Source organism: Rhinolophus ferrumequinum, chromosome 19 (assembly GCF_004115265.2).
Source record: "Rhinolophus ferrumequinum isolate MPI-CBG mRhiFer1 chromosome 19, mRhiFer1_v1.p, whole genome shotgun sequence".
In the NCBI taxonomy this organism is placed as follows: Eukaryota; Metazoa; Chordata; class Mammalia; order Chiroptera; family Rhinolophidae; genus Rhinolophus; species Rhinolophus ferrumequinum.
Genome location: NC_046302.1, coordinates 35,655,669 through 35,680,265, shown reverse-complemented (window position 1 = coordinate 35,680,265; position 24,597 = coordinate 35,655,669). Strand labels below are relative to the sequence as shown.

General features: G+C 35.4%; 1 protein-coding gene across 2 annotated transcripts in view; it reads left to right on the top strand.

The window, feature by feature from the left end:
• The window catches only part of RIT2 (Ras like without CAAX 2), a 320,231-nt gene that overhangs the window by 57,534 nt on the left and 238,100 nt on the right, over positions 1–24,597 (top strand). Inside the window, exon 2 of one of the 2 annotated variants that reach the window (XM_033135662.1) lies at positions 20,684–20,740. The exons of the other annotated variant lie outside the window; for it this stretch is intronic. Coding sequence (XP_032991553.1) covers positions 20,684–20,740 — 57 coding nt within the window. The remainder of the gene's footprint in view (positions 1–20,683; positions 20,741–24,597) is intronic. 2 annotated transcript variants of the gene reach the window in all.

Sequence of the window (24,597 nt, the reverse complement as noted above, 5' to 3'; positions counted from 1 at the left end):
TTCTAAGAATGTTAAAAACTATTTTGGGGGGAAACTAAAATATTATGGTAAGGTATAACAAAATTATGTTGCGGTTTTCATGAATGTCACCAGATTTTTAATTTTAGCTATCTTGAAGGGAGAGTAGAGGGAGTGATTTGATAGAAACAAAAACTTTATTAAAGCATTTATTTTTAATCCCATAATTTGATTTGTGTGAAGTTACAGTAGTGGTAATGCAGAAAAAAGATGGCAGCAAGTTCTGGGAAGGAAGTGAGGGACAAGGAGAAAGAGTTGGACACAGAAAGAGAGAGTGAGGGAAAACGGAAAGATGAAAATACGAAGTAAAATATGTCAGCACAATAGCCATGAATATGATATAGAGACATAGAGAAGAAAAGAGAGAGAGGAAACAAAAGGAAATGAGAAAGAAGCAAAATAGAGATCTGGAGTCAAATATTGATGTCTTGGTCAAGTGCATTTTCATATTGTTTTATCTTTAATTATAGGCTTTTGAAATGTTATGAATTGATGTATGAATAATAATAGTGCTTTTATTGAACTAGACTGAGATTTCACCATAAATCAGTGGTACTCGAACATTTTGGTATTAGGCTCTTTTTACACACTTGAAAACAAAGAGCTTTTAATTATATGGGTTATTTGTACCGATATATACCATAGTGTAAATTAAAATGGAAGTTTTATAAAACTGAACTAATTTATAAAAAGTTATAAGTGTGAACTTATTTAAAAATATATTATAACAAGTAACATTTTAAAAATCTATGTTTTCCAAAACAACATCATCACAACAAAAAATTTAGAGGAATTACGTTGTTTTACATAGTTTAAAATATCCACAGATAATCTAGCTTGAAAGATATCCAGAGTCTCCTATCTGCTTCTGTGTTCAGTATGCTGCAGTGAGTTGTTTTGGTTGAGTACATAAAAAAAAAAAAAAAAAAAAAAAAAAAAAATCCAGTTTCATAGAGATATAAAGTTGAAAAGAGAGAACTTCATTAACCCGGTGAAAGGATCTCTCGCACCCCCGGGGGTTATATGACCACATTTTGAGAGCCAGTGCCCTAGACAGAATAAGTACGATTCAATTCTGTAATCGTTGACGGAGGAAGCACCTTTGTTGTCTGCCAGAACAGTGCTTCCAGTCTCCAGGTAGCCAAGGCCCTGCACTATCAGGTGTTTGGAGGCCAGCAGAAGAGGCACAGCTGTAGGCAGACCTCATCTTAGGGTTGTGTTGGGGAGGAAGAATGTTGGTCATGAAGGATGGATAAAATCCATTCCAAGTGTTGAATCCAGAAAATGAATTTGTTCATGTCACCATAACAAATCCAATACAAAGAACCAACCAGTGGTACGTTGAAATGAAATACTGTAGTCACAATCTGCCTTAAACTATGCATCTCCTTCAAATTTTCTCTTTTGTCAGATAATTATGTAGACCTAATCCTCAGTGCCATGTCTTTTTTCATTTGAACAGATGTCATACTAGGTCTGACTTAGTCTATACTTTTGTAATTGTAAAATTGATTATTCAAACAAAAATACAAGCCTTTCACATTAATCTGTTACCTTTCATCTTTCTGGGTTTGATTCATCATTCCAGCCTGTCAGGACTGTTCTAAATCTTGTTTGTGATACCCAATCTATTACTCTTTGCTTTTAGATTTATGTCATGTCATACATCTTGTGAAAAGAAGCATATAGTTTAATATATCATATACACCAAAAAAAATCCTAAAAATTATAGGATTGTAAAGGTTATCATAATTATTAGTATCATTAATGTAAACAGGTATCATCTGGGGAAGGCCATGGAAAAAGTGTATGTTTTATTCAATGTATGTCCCATCATCCCTTTTCAGAGCTTTTCCCCTTGGCTGAAGCATCCATTTATCCTGAAGGACTAAAAAAGCTGATAGAAGCTAATGATGTTTTCAGAAGAGCATCCAGGAACCCAGAATCATTTAGGGCACAAGGCACTAATTGAGAAATTTCAGGCAGGAAAAAAAGAGATTTCGTGGAGCACGAGAAAACTATTCATAGACACCAATGCCCTTTTGGTAAGGTAGGTAGCTGACTAGTATAAGAGAGGAAAAATTGCTTCCTCTCCCCATCTTATGTTTTCAGGCTGAGGCCCCATAAATTGGACTGACAAAGGACGAGTTAATAAGAGGAAGCACACAAATTTATTTAAATTTTACATGACACTGGAACATTCAAAAGGAAATGAAGACCTGAAGAAGTGGTTAAGCCTGAGCATTTTTATAGTAGGTTTGATGAAGAGTGGAAAGTCATGGAAAATGTGAGAGAACAAAAGGGTAGGAGATAAGGGTAGTAAACCAGCAGGTAGGGTACTTAGTAAAGCCTGATCATATTCCTCTTGGCATCTCCCTGTCTTTGGAGATACAGATGCTCTGCCTTTCCTCTGGATATAGGGAGGGCAGTTCTCACATGAGGGTCTTATGACCCACTTCAGGGTAGACAAAGAAGTCAGGGAGTCCTTCCTTCACTTATATTTCTCAAATACCCTTAAAATATTCAGTATTAAAATATTCAGTAGCTTAAAATATTCAGTATGCTAAGGTGCCATATTTTTGGGGTAACTGTCCTGAAATCCATCACTAGCCTATGACGTAGTCTGCAAAGAGTATTATAAAATTCTTAGAAATACGATAACGATTAATCAAATGAAGGAAAATGCTTAACAAATATGCAGATATTATAGTAACAATTCACAGGTGCTTTATGCTTTGGAAATCTTCTGAACCTATGAAAGAAAAACCTTCAGAACCAAGATGTATGTTGTCTATTAATTACGATGAAATGTCAGGGATTGCTTTCACTGAAGGATCGGGGTATCAAGACAGAGTAAATTTTTACGACAAATAGTAAAAATATAAATTCAGATATAGACAAAATATTAATGTCTATGACACCTTCCGTGAAAAAAAAAATATATATACACACACACACACACACACATATACATATGTGTGTATATATATATACATATATACACACATATGTATATATACATATGTGTGTATATATACATATATATATATGTATATATATTCTAAAATCTGAGCACTTTGGGTTATCATCACCCATTCATGAATGAGACTCTAATAGTTGTCTTCATTAATTATTACATATTAAGAGTGATGCTAAAGAGAAAGATTATGTACCTATGTCAGTACATGTATGCAGCGCCTCAACAGTATTTCATTTACCTCAGGAGATGGGGTTTATCCTAAATTATAAAATACTTGAGAAATGATTGGTGCAAATGTCTATTTTCTTTGTTTCATTGAGTACAAAATAAACTCTCAACATAGAACAAATAAGTAATGACTGGTAATACTGAGTTTTAACATCCATCATTTCTTTTTGTGTCCCATAAATCATGCTTGAAAATCACTTAGTGAAGATGAATAGAATTTTTAATGTCCTGGAAAGCGCCATTTCTTTCTGTTAGCAGAGGGTTTATGGGGAAAGGAAGAAATAGGGTCACGAAGGTAAACATTCTGGGAAGGGCAAATCCTCAGCAAAATGGACAACTGCAAGTGTTGTGTCCCCCATCCACTTCCCTAGTTTAGCGCCATTCCCCCAACCAAACACTGTCATCTTCAATCTACCTCGCTGAACCCCCAAATCTCAACCACTTCCTTTTTTAGCCTTCCTCATCCTATGAGTATATCTACACATGATGTTTCTATTCTAAGAAAATAGTAATTGGTGGAGAGGATCCAATTCTTGGAGGCATAGGATTGGCATTTGCCTGGGTTACTGATCTCCATGTATCCTTATATAAATATATTCAATTATGCTTTTGAGTTAGAAGGCACGAAATCACCATTGCTGAATTATGCTAAGTTTCAATTTTATAGAAATTTAGAATCTGTAGTATTCATAGAGAAAAGAGAGGAGAACCCCATTCATGTTAGAAATGCATTAATTAGAAAAAAATGGTGGCATTAGAATGGAAATTAAGATTCCTCTAATCTAATTACTGATTCAGCATTCTTTTCAGTCTATCCAAAAGTTCAACCTCTTCAGTATTAAAAACTGCAAAGTAAATTAAGGAGGAGTCTTTGGAAGTTTTTGCCAAATTCCATGAAGATCCTATTCTACCACTATTCTTACCATGTTTCCCTGAAAATAAGACCTAACCAGAAACCAGAAGATAAGCCCTAGCATGATTTTTCAGGATGACATCCCCTGAACATAAGCCCTAATGCATCTTTTGGAGCAAAAATTAATGTAACACCCAGTCTTATTTTGGGGGAAACACAGTAGTACTTCCCTATTACCTTGAGTTTAAAAAGATTCTATCATTCCTGTTTGGAGGTATTCCAGGTTGGTAGGCACCTCATCTCACTCAAGGCTCTCAGCAGGGTGAGGTACCATCCTTGGCAAGTATCTCAGGCTATGGCTTCTCATGAGGCTGTTTCTTTTTTATTTTTTCAATTACAGTTGACATTCAATATTATATTAGTTTCACATGTACAGTATAGTTGTTAGACATTTGTATAACTTACAAAGTGACCACCCCAATATGTCTAGTACCTACCTGGCATGATACATATTTATTATTAACTATGTTTCCTATGCTGTACTTTACACCCCCACGACTATTTTGTAACTGCCAATTGGTACTTTTGAATTCCTTCACCATTCCCTGGCTATTTCTGACCATTGACACAATGCATCTTAGTAAATGTTTATAAATGTGAGCACTGGTAGAAAAATAAAAGAACTATTAACTATTTTCACATGATTTTAACTGTAAGTCAAGAGATAATTTTAGATTTATTCATTTATTTATTCATTAAAAAGAAATATTTCTTACATTATGATTCAGTAACTATCCATGGTATACTCATGAGAAGGTACACGTTTTCAGTTAAGAGAGAGGAATTGCTAAGACGCAATTAGCACAATGGAAAGTATCTGGCTTTGGAGTCCTATGACCCTATTCATTTGTTTCCTTAATAGATCTATAATCCAGATCAAGTTAATGCATGGATTTAAAAAAAAAATTTGTTAAATTGTTCCTTAAAGAAATTTTGAAAGATTAAGTATCCAACTTGCATACGTTAAGGATGATATCTAAAACTTTCATCATAAATTTAAATTATTTTAAAGGATATAATTCCCAGCTTATTTTAAATAACGACGTTTTTCATAAAAATGTTATATTTCTTATAAATAATTCATTGGGGCATAAAAGACAGAAATCCAATACTCACTATTATCCTTTTAAAAACTACATGAACAAGTCCTTTAATAGTGGAAAATCTGCCATTGTTTCTATTTTTCCTGGAAACTGCATATTCATTAAATTTTTTTCTTAAGTTCATCCTAATGTAACATTTCTTTATATTTTAATAATGATCGCATAATAATTTTACTTTTTTCATAGTAGTTGTCACCATCTAACATGCTATTAGCGCGTACGCAAGTATGTGACCATTTTTATTTTTTGTTTCCCTCACCAATTTCCACCATCTTCTAGAATGGAAACCCCTAGAGGGGAGAAGTCCCTTTTGTTCACTGATGTGTCCCAAGCACCAAAAGCAGGGCCTGACACATAACAAATATTTTTGAATACATGAATGAATGGATGAATGGATTAATGAATGTCAGGAAAGCGTCCTAAGGTATCCTAGTGAAAAGGAATGAGTTTCAGTTGAAATTCAGTGGTGAAAGAACACTTCCCAAAGAAGGTCACATGTGAATAATATTCTGAAAGAGGCAAGCCACACAGTTGTCTGGGGGAATAGTATTCCAGCAAAGGGAACAGCACCAGCAAAGTCTCTTTCTTAGGAAGTATCGTGGCTGGAATGTTTTGAAAAACTCCTAGAAAGACAGTGTGGGTAGAAAATGATGACTATAGAAGACAGAATTAGACTAGAGATAACAGAGTTAAATCCTCCATGGATGAAGAACTGGTGATGATGATGGTGTGGACAATAAGGTGGAGAAAGAGGTATTGCAGAAGGCTTAATCTGGATGCAGCTTTGAGTTGTTTTTCCTTCCTCCTCTTATTATGCAGACAAGAAAACTGATATAGAAAGTTTGAGCAATTTTATCAAGGAACCACAACAAACCAAGAGAGGAATGGGACTAAATCTTAGTGACCAGACTCTCATCTCATCTGTGCTACTCCAGCGACAGGTCTTCAAGTCCCAAAGGGAAAGCAATGACTTGCCAAACTCTGTCTCTGTGTAATTACATTATATCAGCCTCCAAAACATTTCAGTTTAGTACTTTGCATAAATATCAAATTCCTTAAAAAAAAAAAAATGGGGGGGAGGTAGGGAGAGTAATAATGAATTTATGTGACTTTATGCAGTATTTTAATCTTTAATTTTTTTGTAGAAAATGACTCTTTTCTTTCTATAATTTTCCTTTTTTGTAACTGACAGCCTCTGCCTCTGGTCAAATACCACTGACACTCCAAGTAGGGCGATATATAATATTGTCAGATTTTTCATATAGGTAAATTTGATGGTTTAATACTGAACTATGCAAAACAAGAAGCAGTGGTTTAAATTGAACTTTAAAATGAAATAGTAAATTATCAGAATATCTGAATAATGAAATGGAAATTTAAATTAAAAATATGCATGAAAAAGAAGAGCCCAATCAAAATGGTTTTGCTTTAAAAAAATGATTGTATTTTATTTCTCACCACTACATTTGTATGAACATTGAAGATGCAATTGCCCATTATTTATTGTATGCATTTAATGAATATTTTATAAGGTCTGGGCAAGCAGTGCATTTATATAACATATGTTAATGGTATGGCCACTAATAAAAGAAAAGGGTCTTTGATATAAAATCCATCAGGTATTTCCTGATGTTATCTGCAACTTAATGTTAAGTAAATGTCTATTTCTGTAGGAGGAAAAAAAGTATTTTTGTTTGCTTACAAGTGTCATCTACTAACTCTAGTATTTTTAGAAATCAAAAAGACAGAGGTTGAGTCCACCAAATATGTTCTTATTTTCATCCCTAATTAGTTTTGTTAAGATCATAGTGGATGACTCAACTTTTCTGATCTTTAAATGTCTTCTATACTTGTAGTCACTCTGCACTTTCTTTTTATCCGTAAAGTCAGTGAAAGACAAATAGCCATAAGGAGAAGCATATATGCACAGGGTGTGGCAAAACTTCTATTGCTATTTCTTATGCTATTGCTTATTTTTCATGATGGCCAGAAATTTGACCTGGAAAAAAAAATTTTTCACCTATCATTTCAGACATATTCTTACCTATAATTAATTTTTAAATCTATAAAAAAAAAGATACATAGATTTACATCATGCCGAGAGCTGTAACCGAAAACATTTAAACAAGTGTGATCTCTTGTAATAATTTTTGTGATGCTCAGCAAAAATTAAAAGATGCTTTATTTAAAAAATTTACATGTATCCCTCAACTTAGTAAGGAAAAGAATAACATTAAGATCTTATTTAGTTTTCCAGAAAATGATTCTGGGGCAGGGGAGAAGAGAGTGATATTTTACTTTCCTTCATTTGACATTTTCATATTTCTTCTGACTGTCCTTTGCTCCCAAATGCTAGAGACTGCTATGTGTTCACCAAGACCCATTTTCTTCTCTTCCTGACATACACTTCAGCCTCACGGCTATTAAGTGGAGCCAAGTAAGCATGAGAAAATAATGTGGATATAGTAATATACTAAGTAAAATACTTAGAGGACTTATTCCTAAAAACCCCGCATGCAATCCTCCATGAATTCTCTCTCTTCACTCTTTTGCCACTTTGTTGTAAAGAATGAAGTGGGAAAGCTAACAAAATATGTATAAGATCTACATGAGCAAAACTATTAAATTCTGAAGAATGAAGTCAAAGAAGAATTAAATAAGTAGAGAGATATTCCATGTTCGTGAATAAGAATACTCAATATTGTCAAGATGTCAGTTCTTTGGAAATTAATATATACATTCAATGCAATCCCAATCTCAATCCAAGGAAGTTATTATTGGGTATAAAAAACTAATTGTAAAGTTTATATGGAGAGGCAAATGATCCAGAATTGTCAACACAATATTGAAGAACAAAGTTAGAAGAGTGATGCTACCTGACTTCAAGACTAACTGTAAAGTTACAGTGATCAAGATAGTGTAGTATTGGTGGAAGAATAGACAAATATATCAATAAAACAGAATAGATAACCCAGGAATTGAGTGATATGTACACACACACACACACACACACACACACACACACACACACATATATGTATATATATATACATATATATATATATGTATATATATATATATATATATATATATTCAATTGATCTTTGACAAATGACTAAAGGCAATACAAAAGAGCAAAGATAGTCTCTCTAACAAATGATACTGGAACAACTGGACAGCCACATGAAAACAAACAAATAAACAAAAAATGAATCTTGGCACAGACTTTTACAAGTGACAAAAATTAACTAAAAATGGATCATAGGCCTAAATGCAAAATTTAAACTTAAAAAACTCCTAGAAAATAACATGCAAGAAAACCTAGAGGACTTTGGGTATGGAGATTTTTTTTTTTTGATAAAATACCAAGTGCACAATTCATGAGCAAAAATAATTAATAAGCTGGATTTTATTAACATTAAAAACTTCTGCTCTCCCCAATACAATACAAAGTGAATTAGAAGACAAGCCACAAACTAGGAGAAACAGTAAAGACTGTTATCCAAAATATAAAAAGAACTCATAAAACTCAACAATAAGAAAACAAGCATGATTAAAAATGGATCAAAAACCCTAACAGATACTTCAACAAAGAAAATATACAGATGGCAAATAAGCATCTAAAATGATGCTCTACACCATAGGTCACCAGAGAAATACAAATTAAAGCAAGACCCCACCATGTACCTATTATAATGGCCCAAATCCAGAATGCTGACAGCACCAGATGATGACAAGGATGTGGAGCTCAAATTCAAATGAATGGACTCTCATCCATCGCTGGTGGAAGTTCAAAGTGGTACAGCCACTTTCGAAGACACTTTGGTTGTTTCTTACAAAACTGTACATATTTGATACAGTCATATCCAGGAATCATATTCCTTGGTATTTACTCAAAGGAGTTCATAACTTATGTCCACACAAAAACCTTCACATGTATGTTTATAGCAGTTTTATTCACAATTGCCAAAACTCAGAAGTAATCAAGATGTCCTTCAGTAGGTGAATATATAGTTAATTAAACTGTAATGCATCCAGGCAATGGAATATTGTTCAAAGCTAAAAAATAAATCAGCTATCAAGCCATGAAAAGATATGGAGAAACATAAGAGTAGGTAAGTGTGAGTGAACTTAACTTGCCCATTAAAAAAATTCAAATTGGCACTTAAGTAAAATACACTATGCAATATACAATAGAATTATTTAAAATAAAATTATCCAAAATGGTAAAAGCATAAGAAAACGTACACCAAGCAAATGAAAACAAAAATAAAGCAGCAGTTACAATCTTGACATCAGACAAAAAAAAAAAAGAAAAATAATTACATGAGATGACAATTTTAATAATAAAAGCCACAAACCAGAATGAAAATATTACTGTTAAAAATACTTAAGCACACAGTGGAAAGTACATGAACTTAATTGTTTGACCTTCGTATGCACCAAATAACACAGCCATTTTCTATAATTGGTGAGTTTATATATCATTCTCAATACAAGACTGAGCAGTGGACAAAAAAATTAAGGATAATAAAAAAATTAAAATATAATCAATAAAGTAAATCTTATTGATGCATATATCAAATACCACCTTCTTATCAATATACTTTATTTTACCAAACACAATCATTATAAGTTAAGACACCAAAAATATCCGTAAGTTAAATAGACTGTAGATATTTGAAATAATGTTCTCTGATCACAGCAAATAAAACAGAAATTTAAAATAAGGAAAAGTCTCTTCCAGATGGAAATTGAAAAAGGCTTTCTATTTACTACTTAGAAGTGAAAGGAAAAATACAAATAGAAATTATAAATTTCTGAAAAATATCAGAATATATAAAAGAGAATCAGAGGACAATTCAAATCTTTAAAAAAATTACCAACAAAAATTAAAGGAATGAAAATCAATAAACTGAGTTGACACAAAAGTAAACCAAAAGAAACACAACTGGGGAAATAATAAAGGCAAAAGCACCAAGGTAAAGGAAAAAAAAAAATGGACGTAATTAACAATAATAACAGCAGTAATCATAATGAAGTCAAAATAAAATCCTTTGAAAAATATCAAAAATAAACAAATGACTAGCTAACTTAAGCAAATAAAAAATGGAGACAGCAAATAAAAAAATATAAAGAAGATTCCAGCCAAGATGTTAGATTAGGTGAAAGCTATGCTTTCCTCCTGTCATGATCAACATCAAAAGTAAAATTAAACTACAAAACAACCATCATTGAGAATATCCTGAACGCTAGCTGAACAGATGTCCTATAACTAAGGATATACAGAAGAAGCCACCTCCAGCCCGGTAGGAAGGGTGGAGATGCAGAACAGGCTGTTCCCACAGCTGCATGTGGCCATTAAAAATCAGGAGGTATAGCTCAGCTGTGCAGGTCCCCCCTGAGGAGTGGGGAGGCTTCAGCCCTACACCAGACTCCCCAGCCCAGGGTTCCAATGCTGGGAAGAAAAGTCCCCACAACATCTGGCTATGAAAACCAGTGGAAATTGTAGCTGAGTGAGACAAGGGTATGACTGTTTCCCAACATTCCTCTTAAAGGGCCTGTGCATGAACTTACTTGCTGATGAATCACGCTCTCTGAGTTCCAGAGCTGGGGCAGCAGCTTGAAGGGTACCAGAGATATACAGGGAAGGACTGAACTGTCTGGCTTCAAGGTGAGAGCTGGAGGGACAGCTTTCTCCCATATAAAAGTGCTGGTAGAATCCCTTGTTCCTTTGTTGAGCCTCCCACCTCCCACAGTGCAGACACAGGAGGCCTCTATACTTGACTCTTAATAAACATGGCTAACATCTTTCTCCCTACCCTGGTGATTCCCTAAGACCAGGCCCCACCAAACTTTCAGGCATGCCCAAACTGCTTCTAGTGGCTTTTCCATACAAATGGCCTGACTTGGCTCATGCTGTGGGCTTTCCTGAAAATCTCTCAAAGTTTCCCACACCCAAAACAGGCAGCACCTGGCCTCAGCATGCTGTGTACATCGTGCTAAGCAGCCCCAAGCCCGGAACTAGCAACAGCAGGCTTCGATTCACAGTTTGGCCTCTCCCAGGCAACTCCAAGCACAGTGCAGGTGGTGGCCATATGAAGATTGCTTTATGGCTCAGGTCAGGTGGTTTTGGACAGAGGCTAAACTTGGCCTGCAGTGAGGCCCCTCCCAGAAGGCCCTGCCACTGGGTGGCAGGCTTTGGACCACACTGGAACATTACCAGGCCAGCTCCACAGACTACACAACCAGTGGGCAGAATGGGCAGGCACCAGCATCCTGCTAAAGCAAATCCTGCTCTGTAGGGTCAGCCCCTGCACAACAGCTCCTCCACTGAGGTCATGTCCAGTCCTCACAACAAATCAGCTAGAGGGTAAAACCCTCCCATTGATGTGATAACAGCAACCACAGTTGACCAACAATAGGATGGCAAACACAACCCACACAAGGGACACACATGGAGCACCAGGTTCAAGAAACAAGCACAGCCTAGCCAAAATGGGGATACAAAGAAACATATCCCAAGTAAAAGACCAAAACAAAGATAAAGAAAAAAGAGCTAAACAAAATGGAGACAAGCTATCTACCAGACATACAGTTCAAAACACTGGTTGTAAAGATGCTCAGTGATCTCAAGGCAAACCTCAACATAGAAACAGTAAACATAAATGGAGATAGAAAACATAACAACAACAACAAAAATAGTCAGAAATGAAGACTACAATAACTGAAATAAAGAATACATTAGAGGGAATCAACTGTAGATTAGATGAAGCAGAGGTTCAAATCAGCAATTTGGGAGATAAGGTAGCATAAAACACCCAATCAGAACATCAAAAAGAAAGGGAAAAACAACTCACTGTAACATAAGAATAGTTTTAGGAATCTCTGGGTCAACATCAAGCATACCAACATAAGCATCTTGGGGGTACTAGAAGAGGAAGAGAGAGAACAAGGAAATGAAAACCTATTTGAAGAACTAAAGATGGAAAATTTCCCTAACCTGGCCAAGGAAATAGATATACAAGTCCAGAAAATGCAGAGATTCCCAAACAAAATAAACCCAAACAAGCTCACACCAAGATACATCATAATTAAAATGTCAAAGCTTAAAGACAAAGAGAGAATCTTAAAAGTAGCAAGAGAAAGGCAATTAGTTACCTACAAGGGAGCTCCCATTACACTGTCAGCTGATTTCTCAACAGAAACTTTGCAGGCCAGAAGGGATTGGCAGGAAAGATTCAATGTGATATAAAGCAATTAACTACAATCAAGATTACTTTACCCAGCAAGGCTATCATTTAAAATTGAAGGAGAGAGAAAGAGCTTCCTAGACATGAAACAAATAAATAAATTAAATAAATTAAAATTAAAAAATAAAGGTGTTCATCACCACCAAACCGGTATTACAAGGAGTGTTAAATGGACTTCTTGGAGAAGAAGGAAAGGAGGAGGAGAAGGAGGAAGAAGGGGAGGAGGAAGAGGAGGAGGAGAAGGCGGAGGAGGAGGAGGAGAAGGAGGAGAAAAAGAAGAAGAAGGAGAAGGAGAAGGAGAAGGAGAAGGAGAAGGAGAAGGAGAAGAAGAAGAAGAAGAAAATATTTTTTAATTATAAGTAATAAAATGGCAATAACTACATATCGATTGATAATTACTTTCAAAGTAAATGGATTAAATGCTTCAATCAAAATGCATAGGAGGGCTAATGGACAAGCCCCTTACACATGCTACCTAAGAGACTCACTTAAGATTGAAAGACACACACAGACTGAAAGTAAAGGGATGGAAAAAAGATATTTCATGAAAATGAAAATTTTAAAAAAATTCTGGGGTAGCAATACTTACACCAGACAAAATAGACTTTAAAACAAAAGCTATAACAAGAGACAAAGAAAGACGCAGTACTCCCACTTCTGGGTATTCATCTGAAGAAACCCAAAACACTACTTCAAAAGGACACATGAATCTATATGTCCATTACAGCATTGTTTACAATAACCAAGGTATAGAGGCAACCTGAGTGTCCATCAATGGATGATTGGATAAAGAAGAGGTGGTACATATATACAATGGAATATTACTTAGCCATAAAAAAGAATGAAATCTTGCCATCTGCAGCAACATGGATAGACCCAAAAGGTATTGTCCTTAGTGGAGTGTGTCGGACAGAGAAAGACAAATGCCATATGATTTCACTTTTATATGGACCCTAAAGAATGAAATAAATGAACAAATAAAACAGAAACAGACTCATAAATACAGAGAACATTTTGATAGCTGCCAAATGAGAGGGCATTTGGGGAATGGGTGAAAAAGGGGAAGGGATTAAGAAGTACAAATTGGTAGTTACAAGAATAGTCATGGGGATGTAAAGTATAGCGTAAGGGTTATAGTCAACAATATTGTAACAACTATATATGGTTTCAAATGGGTACTAGGTTTATTGGGGTGATAACTTTGTAAGTTACATAAATGTCTTATCACTATGTTGTACACCTGAAACTAATACAATATTGTGTGTCAACTGTAACTGAAAAATAAAAAATGTATATATATTTTTTAAAATATAAGGAGGAAATAACTGGATACAATGGAAATTTACAACATCATTAGATAAGCTTGCATACCGCTTTGAAAATAAAATAAAAAACCAAGATGGATGAATTATTTGTATTATACCATTTCCTAAAATTATCCTCAGTCAGGTTAGAAAAATTAAACAGATAAATATACAAAGAATAGAGAAAAATTTTGAGAATATACCTCTATTAAAAAGACAGCAGATCTAGGTGGTTTCACAGGCAGTTTTACCAAACCTTTAAAGACAAGATACTTCCAATACTATATAATTTAAGAGCATAGAAAATAAATGAAAATAGTCTAAATTATTTTATAATAGAAGCACAGAATTGATAACTAATCCTGATAACCCCCCCCAAAAAAAGAAAAATGCAAACAGATATTTCTTATGGATAATAATTTGAATATCCTAAATAAATTATTAGCAGATTCTAATACCTCATTAAAAATAAGATATTATCACCAAACAGATTTCAATCCTGGAATGTGAGGTTGGTTCAGTATGAGAATGTCTATTAATATGTCAACATATTAATGGTTCTCAGGAGAAATATCACATGATTATCTCCATTATACCGAGAAAGCCTTTGAAAAACACAACTCCTAATTCCTTATTGAAGGTTTCAAAAAGCAGAAATGTGTGACTACTTCCATAATATGAAGAAATATGTAAAGATATCATAATACTAATGCCAATATCTTACTGTGAAAAATAGAAGTTTTTCACTAACGTCAAGAAAACATTCCAAGGTGATCACTACCTGCACTATTTATTATTTTATTGAAATAATTAACCAATGAATATACACAAGATAAATTATGAAAATAAAAATTGGAAACTATTTCTATTTGTAGATGATATGATAGAAACTCCTAGGTACCATAATAAAATAACTCAAATAATAAAATATTTTAGCAAGTTAGAAGAGTTTAAGATTAACATGAAAATCAACAACCTTCATAAAACAAATGATAACTACCTTAATGGTCCACATTGATAAAGAGATTCAGGGGTCAAAACACAGTATTTGCCAGATTCATACACACAATTCTGTTTTAACTAAAGTCTCTATGATACTTCATGAGATACAACCAATTTTTGTGCTTATCTATCACCTTATTCGTTCCTCAACATTCATATTTCTGACTAATATCCATGGACTCCTGCTAAGTTCAATTTTACAGTCTCAGAGACAAGAACTGCTAAATGTACATTGGCAATGATTTTGACTATGTGTGAGTGAATACAATAAATCCAGAGGTAGAATTCAGAGGTTCAGTACTTTGTAGAACATTTCTTAAGTATTTCAAATACAAACATACAGAAAGATTCTTCCATTATTGAAAGACTACAACTTCTGTTAAACCCTGAAGTATGTTGTGATTCTGCTGACTTAGCAGATTTTCCAAAATGGATAGAAAAGTTATTCTGGCCTCAATGTAAGATTGCTCCTGTTCAAAATTTTCTAAGATGATTCCCATTATCTTTTACAAAACAGCAAACCCACAGCCAGCATAAGTTGTAGAATAATTTTTGTAAAAATTTTTTCTAATACTACCTCGCACTGCTTTCCTATGTCTTTCTTAAATATACGGAGTACAGATTGGTCATGCTTGCTAGGTGGGTTTTGTCAACTTGATCCATTGAGCTGGTTCACTTTCAAATGTTAGGAACTTTGTATGGTACTCACCAAAGGAAATTTTTTCTATTTAAAAACATACAATGTGGTATATAGATGATGTGTTACAGAATTGTACAGTTGAAACCTATGTAACTTTTTTAACCATTGTCATGCCAATAAACTTTAATTAAAAACAAAACAAAACAACAACAACAACAACAAATATATATAGTAAGAAATGAATATCTAAACTGACTATTAGGAATTCCTGATAGGCAGATTTAATGTAGGGATTCTCAGATGCTCTTGTATCACATTGTTCATGTAGGTCCTCTTTCTAAACAAAAGGCTCATTTCTGACATATGTGAATATTTGCTAAGGCAAGTGCTTTTACATGGGACATATTGATCCCTACTTACCTCTGAATACTATGTGCATCTGTGTATGTCAATGTACCTTTCAGAAACAAGACATAGACCTTCATTTTTATTAGATTCTTAAAAACAAATGTATTGATATTACAAAGTCAATACAGTTGATATATCTGAAAAGAGAGAAGGAAATGTGATTGATTTTCTTACAGAATAGCTCTTTGGCAAGGGAAAATAGGATCCCAAAATTTTGATGACATAAACCTGTCTGTTGTAAAATGAATAAGACTTAGTGTCCGGTTCTATTGATAGACATTTAATAGATTGCTTACCTCAACATTGAACTTGATAAGTATTTAGGAGAGATTTTTCAAAAATTGTTTGTTTTACACATCATCTTCGCAAAGAGAAATGGCCCTTAGATGTCCTATCAGGCATCCACAATGTAAAACACACACACACTCACACACACACACACACACCAAAAAAAAAAAAAAAAACTTTTACAAAATAATCTTTTGAAGTTCTGTTAACAAAGCTCAGTTGGCTCTCAGTTCAAATCAAATTTGAGAATTGCAGGGCTTTTTCAATAATAAGAAGCAGGTCTCCATTAAAGCACAGACTTCATCATCTAAATATATGCCGCTGTTCTTATAAATAAGTGTAACAGGTCAATTGTTGACTGGTTCATTTATTCCTAATACTGGTTCTGTGATTCTGAAGTCCAATATCAAATATATCTATTAGTTCTTAAAACACTTAATTTTTCCTAAAATGTGTTCCAAACTTCTTCAGCCTTCAAAATATTTTTGCACGTTTATGGTAATTAACTTAGCCCATAACTATACACACTGTTTTCTGATACTTCCTGGTAGCTTCCATGACTATGATGTACTGGTACTTAACAGATGAAGAGTTTAAATGTTTTGGTTGAATGATTTGACATCTGTGTAGATGTATTGATCATTATTAGCATTTTTAAAGAAAACCAGATCTGGACAGTAATTAAAGCAGTGAACATAGATTTTATTTACGCACTATTGCAATACGGAAAAGAGAACTTAATTTAGAACTGGTCTCAGTTCCAAATCCCACAGGAATAAGTGGGAAGTTATAGCTAAGGAGCAGGGTAGCGGTCAGGGGATTGGAAGTTACTAAGAGGAACAACAGTAGTAGAGAGGATTCTGGTTAAACAGACTTAATAGGGAATTTCCTGAAGGTTGGCCAGGGTAATCAGAGGTCACCTTCGGGATGGTGGAGAATGACGAATATGATCATATTTCATGGGTGATCAGATATCTATTGTGGGGAACTCACTCTAAACTGACTTAGGAGGATTCTTGTGAAACCTGGGCAAAGCAGAGATGAATAGAGAAGCTAAAAGTTGAGACCTAGTTTTATAGGAGGGTTCAGAGGAGCCTGACTAGAGTTCAGTCAAGGATCTTCATTAGTATGATAATCAAAATGAAGGAGAAGGTGAAGGCCATTCTCCAGCACAAAGGCATATTCATGGATATTAAGTACTTCCGGAAGTCTGAGAACACAGAGTAGCTCTTTGGGTAGTGGTGTAAGTCAAGACTGAAAAGCTATGATGAGCATATGAAAGTCCATATTTGTTAGCATGACATGTTACTAACTATGGCCTTTATCCTAATAGTGACTGACGTATGAATGATATCATTCTTTTTTAAATGATGATTCTGGTACCATTCTGAAAGTGCTAATGGAAGGGAGAGGAAATAGCTACAGAGAAATCAGTTTTGAGTCTATTGCAATGGAGAGTTTCAAGAGAAATATAAGACTCCAGACTAGAATAATATCAGAAAGAATTGAGACATATTTGAAAGATATTTAGGAGGCAAAAATAAATATTCATGGTTGCTGGATGGTGGATATGAGAGGGGATGTGTCCAAAGATATCTTTAAGATTTTAGCCTAAATAATTGACCATCATAAAACGGATGCTGAGGCTCTTAATCACCATCAATTGTCACGTCCAGCACGATGAGGGTTGCGGGGAGGGAGACGGGAAGTGCAGGGTTAAGAAAAGACAGTAGCCAGGAATAGAGTGCAAGCACGGGCCAAGGGGAACAGTCACAGGGACTGAACCCCGAATTGGGTCAACGTGTAGTTTTTATTGGTAATCTTCTAAGAGGTAATTATTGTTAATCTCAAGATCTGTGTGTTAGTAGCCTGCTGGCCCTCTTTCCGAAAGTTCCCATTGTGTTCCAGCTTGAACTTTGCCTTCACACAAGCACATCTCCAAGGAATCCATTGAAGGGAGGGACCGATATAATTCCATCGGGTCTCAGTTTGCTGAGACTTCCCCTTAAAGGAGCTTTTCCAATATGTCTCCATCGGGCCTCAGTTTGCTGAGGCACTCCCTTGCGAAATCCTTGGAAGAGCGCGGGGAACAAACGGTTTGGCAGCTGTAAGGCAACAATCAATTAGTAAATAGGTGCATGTCTCTTTGCTTTGAGCCCGGTAAAGAGGGAATATCCTCATTTTACTTTCAAATTGACTGAGTCTGAGCTATCTATGAAATTTAGTTGATTGACGAGGCAAGCCCATTTGTTCCTTATGAGGCTGGGTGTCTGACCTCTATGAAAATAAGCCAGCCAGGCACAAAGAGATAAGGGAGACTGCTATTTTAAAACTCCGGAGAAACCTTTTCTAAATTCTCCTTGATATCCACTTAATAAACATGTTGCTTTCAGTTTGGTTACCGGATATATTATAACTCCTAAGGCTATCTGGTAGGCATTTTGATTTGCATTTCTGAAACTAGCCCGAAACTATCAAATTGAGCAATAATTTCATATGGAGCCTTCCTTTGTCAATACAAAGACAGGAGGTAAAAAGTAGTAAAGTGTAAACAGAAATTCTGTTTCACTGAGTCGGATTCCACAGCTTTGCATTTTTCAGCAGGGTTAGACTAGTGCCTTGTACAGCTTTGTTGAGTTTAGCTGTCTTTTCTGCTCTGAACACTTGTTGAAGCATGTGCACACTGTTAGAGGGAACAAAAGTCAAACAGTAAAGTGTTAAAAACAGATTTTTTTAGGAACTGTTGCATTGGGGGAAAAGAGAACTCATTGTACAATTGGACTTAGCTCCAAATACAACAAAGAAAAGTGGGACTTTATAGTCAAGAAGTGGGGGCAAGCATTGGTGGATGGGAAATTATTAAGAGGAAACATCAAGAGTGGGGAGAGTCTTGCTAAACAAACTTAAGATGATTCTTGCTGAGGATTGGCCATAGTGATCATAGTAATTGGCCGAATACATTTATTTAAAGTTTTAAAAAAGAGTGGGGAGGTGGGTGGTGATGGGGGAGAAGGTAAAGGGAATAGAAAGCCACAAATTAGTAGCCACAATATTGCTACAGAGATATGAAAGGCAGTTTGGGGAATATAATCAATAATGTTGTAAAGATTTTGTAGGGTTTCAGATGGACACTTGTCTTACTAGGGAGACCACCTCAGGGACTGTGTAGATGCCTGATCACTGCATTGCACACCTGAAGCTGAAGCTGAATAACATTGAATGTCAACTATAATTATATATATATATATATATATATATATATATATATATATATATACATATACATATATATATGTATATATATGTGTGTGTATATATGTATATATATACATATATGTGTGTGTGTGTATATATATATATACATATATATATATACACACACACACACACATATATGGTCATTGGGTATGGAGTACAGCGTAGGGAATAGAGTCAGTGGAATTGTAACAGCTATATACCATGTCAAAAGGGTAGTAGATTAGGGGAGGGGGATTACTACTTTGTGAGGGGTGTAAATGTCTAACTATTACATTGTTTACACACTTGAAACTAATAAAAATTAAAAGTGGGGAATGAGGAATTTGATCTGATATTGAGAGGGATCAAGATATCAAGATTCTTGCTACAACTGGGGTATACAGGCATAGTGAGGACAGGTGTCAAGGTCAAGGTCTAGTTGAGGAGATCGACTCATAGGAGCCTAACTCAAGTTTGGTCAATGAGAGAGTGCTTGTCTCAAACCAGAGAGAGAGAGAGAGAGAGAGAGAGAGAGAGAGAAAAGGAAGAGAACTGTTGTCTACTAATTTTTTTCTTTTTTGAGTTTGTTCCTGTACTTCAGCATTCCCTTGTCTCCTAATAATGGAAATTTACATGAGGAAACTTTACAAAAGAAACATTGCAAATGTATTACAAAAGTATAAATTTAGAAGAATGTGGAGAATTTAGAGGAGATACCAAATAAGAGTAATGGAACTTAATAATAGTTTCTTAAAAACATGTATTAGGCAAAATAAAATTGACTTCAATAACTTTAAATGTGAAACGCTAACTAAGGATAAGAACTCATATACGCATATACCTTTCTAACTAATAGAGACCTCAGAGATTATCTTTTTATCTTAAAAATGAAGAAGTTAAATCCCAGAGAATGTACAGGACTTTTAATAAAAAGATCTTCCCAACCAATACCAACCTTTTAACCAAAGGAAGAAAAGAAGGACCCTACAAGTAGTTTACACTCTCATTATGTCAACAGCCTTCTCATTTTCACTCCAACACAATTTTTATTGAAATATACTTAAAATGTAGATATATTTGTTCCAAAGAAGTATGTGGCATTACTTTTCACTCTAGATACATGTTTCCTTCTAGAACTTTCTCTTATTATCATCATTTTGTGGTCCATATTGTATAATTAAATTAGTCACTCACATAAATAAGTCACTCATTAGAACCTTTTAGAAGACTGATGAGTCACTGGTGAATAACTTATTGATGAATCAGTGATTTTTTTTTTTTATTAAAGTGAATTTATTTTTTTTTTCAGCAATGACAATGCAGTTCATTAGTCATCAGTTCCCTGATTATCATGACCCCACTATTGGTGAGTAAAAACCTCTTTTCTCCCTTAGCCCAAATGAAGACACTCTAAATAAATGGCTTACAAATATTGCTGATGTCTTTGGAGAATAAGAAATCTATTTTACACTATGACTCAGTAAAGAGACACATAAATATATAATATGTAAGCTACCACAATAAAAGCTTCAAGAAACAATATTTGTCCTTACTTATTGCCATGCACTCTCATATTCTCATTCTATTTTATTTCTTCCTGATAAATGATGGTTGGAATACATTAAGTTGATTCCAGGATCCATTAATGGAGATCTACTGCTTTTGAAAAACTGCTCTGGATAATATAACTAATGTGATTGTAGTATTTATTTGATCATTTGCTCACTTTATCAGTGTTTGTATTTTGTATTATAGAATTAGGTAACCATATTAATGGTGCGGTTGGAAAGGAGTATAGGTATAGATATAATTTTGTTCACCATTTTCATTTTGCAGATGAGGAAACTGAGACTCAAAGAGTCAAAATGTTGTTAGAGTAAAAAATCCAAAGATGTTTCATTCTTCCTATCCAATTTTCTTTCTATCACATCAAGTGCAGGAACATTGCAATTGGGAACACGTTTTCTTCCTCAATCAAAGCAGAAAAGATGTCTTTAAAACTGCTTTACTCATTTAAAGAACCACTTTAAAGAATCAGTTGAAAATTTCCAAGCACAGTCTGTCATAGTAGTCTTCATCCAGAAACACATTGGCATTAAATACACAGTAAGCATTATTTCATGGTAGCAAAAAACGTGTAGCTTCTGGACCCCTCATGCCTGCAAGCTTGCCTAAACTGTGAGTTCCTTTGACTAAACCTCATCTCTTACCCTTTTTACTCTCAAGTTTGAATATCTCCTATTCTCACTCCCAATGAGTGTGATTTCATCTAAATATTGTAATTCAAGGTCCTAATGTGTATATAAAATGTTATACTATACATAATTATCTTTTATTCCTTCTTGCAAATTCTCCAGGACATTTGTTTGAATACTAATGCTGAAAAGAATAAAATTTACTCATTTTTTAAAAGGTTTTTATTAAAATATAGCTAACATACAATATTATATTAGTTTCTGGTATACATCATGGTTATTCAACATTTATATACCTAAAGAAGTGACCACCATGATAAGTCCAGCAAACATTTGACACCGTACCATGCTATCAAAATATTGCCTATATTCCCTATGCTGTGTATTACATCGCCATGACTTATTTGTTTTATATCTGGAAGTTTGAATCTTTTATTCCCTTCAGCTTCCCCCTTTTAAAATTACTCAATTACAGTTGGCATTCAATATTACTTTATATTAATTTCAGATGTACAGCATAATGGTTAAACATTTATAAAATTTAAGAAGAGATTCCCCCTGACTAGCTTAGTACCCACCTGGCAATATACATATTTATTACCATATTATTGACTATATTCCCTACGCTTTACATCCCCATGACTACGTTGAAACAACTAGTTGATACTTCTTAATCCCTTCCCCATTTTTACCCACCTCCCAATACCCTCCCATCTGGCAACCATCAAAATGTTTTCTGTATCTATGAGTTTGTTTGTTTATTTTGTTCTTTAGATTCCACATATAAGCAAAATCTCATTGCATCTGTCTTTCTGTGTCTGACATACTCCACTCAGCATAATACCCTCCAGGTCCATCCTCGCTGCTACAGATGGCAAGAACCCATTCCTTTCCATAGCTGAGCAATATTCTATTGTATGTATGAACCACCTACACTTTATCCACTCATCCATCTATGAACACAAAGGCTGCCTCCACATCTTGGTCATTGTAGACAATGCTGCAATGAACATATGGATGCACACATCCCCTTGAAGTAGTGTTTTGGGTTTCTTTGGATAAATATCCATAAATTGGATTACTGGGTTGTTCTTTGTCTGTTGTTATAGACTTATAGTAGAATGAACTTATGTGACAGGTATGCTATGGGGCTCAGTGATGTAGTCTCCCTGGTCATCTGAGCCCAGCACCCCAATGTGTCCCTTGTGTGGTTTGTATGTGACCTCTTATTGTAGTTGAGCCTTGGTTGCTGTTGGCAGATCAATTGGAGGGATTGGTCCATTGGCAGATTGGTTGTGAGGACTGGCCATGACTATAGTGGAGAAGCTGTTGTCCAGGGGCTGACCCTACAAAGTAGGATTCACTTTAGCAGGGCTCTGGTCCCTGCACAGTCTGCCCTTTGGATTTGTCATCCTTGGAAGTGGCAGGATGATGCTCCAGCTCCGTCTAAACTGGTCACTGGGCATGCCAGTCCCTGGGCCCCTGGGCCCTGGCATGAGCCACAAAGCAATTTGCAGATGGCAGCCACTGGCTCTGGGCTTGAAGATGTCTCAATAGGCCAAGACATGAATTGAGGCCAGGTGCCACTAGTGCTGGGCTAGAGGCTGCTGAATAAGAGGTATGAGAAACACTAAAGTGAGATGCTGCTTGCTTGAGTTTTGTGAATCTTTTAGAGATTTTAGAAATATCTGCAGCATGAGCCAAGACAGGCCATTTGTATGAAAAAACACTAGAAGTGGCTTGGGTGGGCCTACAAGATGACTGGGGTAGGGACTTAGGGAATCACCAGGGCAGGAAAAACAAACAGAGTCAGATAGATTGATGAAGACTCAGATATAGTGGTGTCTGTTGGGTTTCGGGAGGGCTCAACAAAGAAACAATGGATTCTACCAGCACTTCTGTCTTGGAGAAAGCTCCCGTTCCAGCCCTTACCCTGCAGCCAGACAACCTACAGGTTCCTCCCTGTAGGTCCCTGACACCTTTCTAGCTGCTGTCCCCTTGCTGGAGCCCAGAGCGAGTGACTCCATCAGTGAGGAAGTCCATGCATGGGCCCTTTAAGGGGATCACCTGGGACTCTAGCCACCTCACTCAACTATAATCCTTGCTGGTTTTCATATCTAGATGTTTTGTGAACTTCTCTCCCCAGCACTGGAACCCTAGGATGGGGAGCCTAGTGTGGGCCTGAGATCCCTAGTTCCTTGCATTGTGGGGGACCTACACAGTCAAGATATCCCTCCTGATTTTTAATGGTCACCCGTGGGTGTGGGACCAGACTGTTTGCATCTCTGCCCTTCCGGCTAGTCTTGAGTTGGCTTCTTCTGTATGTCCTTAGTTGTAGGACTTCAGCTAGAATTCAGGAGATTCTCAATGATGGTTGTTCTGTAGTTTAATTGTACTTTTTGATGTGGTCATGAGAGGAGGGGAACAGCATTTACCTACTCCACCATCTTGACTGGAAAAATCAAATTTATTCTTTTGTAAATGTCCCATAATTTAGCAAGACCTCTTCACCAGTAGAACTGAATTAGTAAGATTTTAAATGCAGGTGATTTGTATGTTGTTAATAATAAAGTACTTTCTTGAGTTGAGTTTTGTTTCTGAACAGAAAGTAATCACTTTGAAAAGTTTTAGAAGTGATTAGCTGCAACCCATGTTTGATAATTCTCTAAATCCATTTTCTAAATATCTTGATCCTGGAATATTGGTAACTTTGTATAACCCACTATGAATTACAGAAGAGGATAAATCTCTGGACGAAAGCTCTGAATCTTATCTTATTGGAAAATTTAACTGTAAAATATATCATTAATGAAATCACAAATTACTCTGTTCATTGTTTTCCATTATTGTTTAAGCTTTATATGTATTGGTGTTTCTAAAACCTACCCTTTGAGGGCGGCAGTTTGGCTCAGTGGGTTAGAGCACAGTGCTCATAATGCCAAGGTTGCCGGTTTGATTCCCACATGGGCCAGTGAGCTGCACCCTCCACAACTAGATTGAAAACAACGACTTGACTTGAAGCTGATGG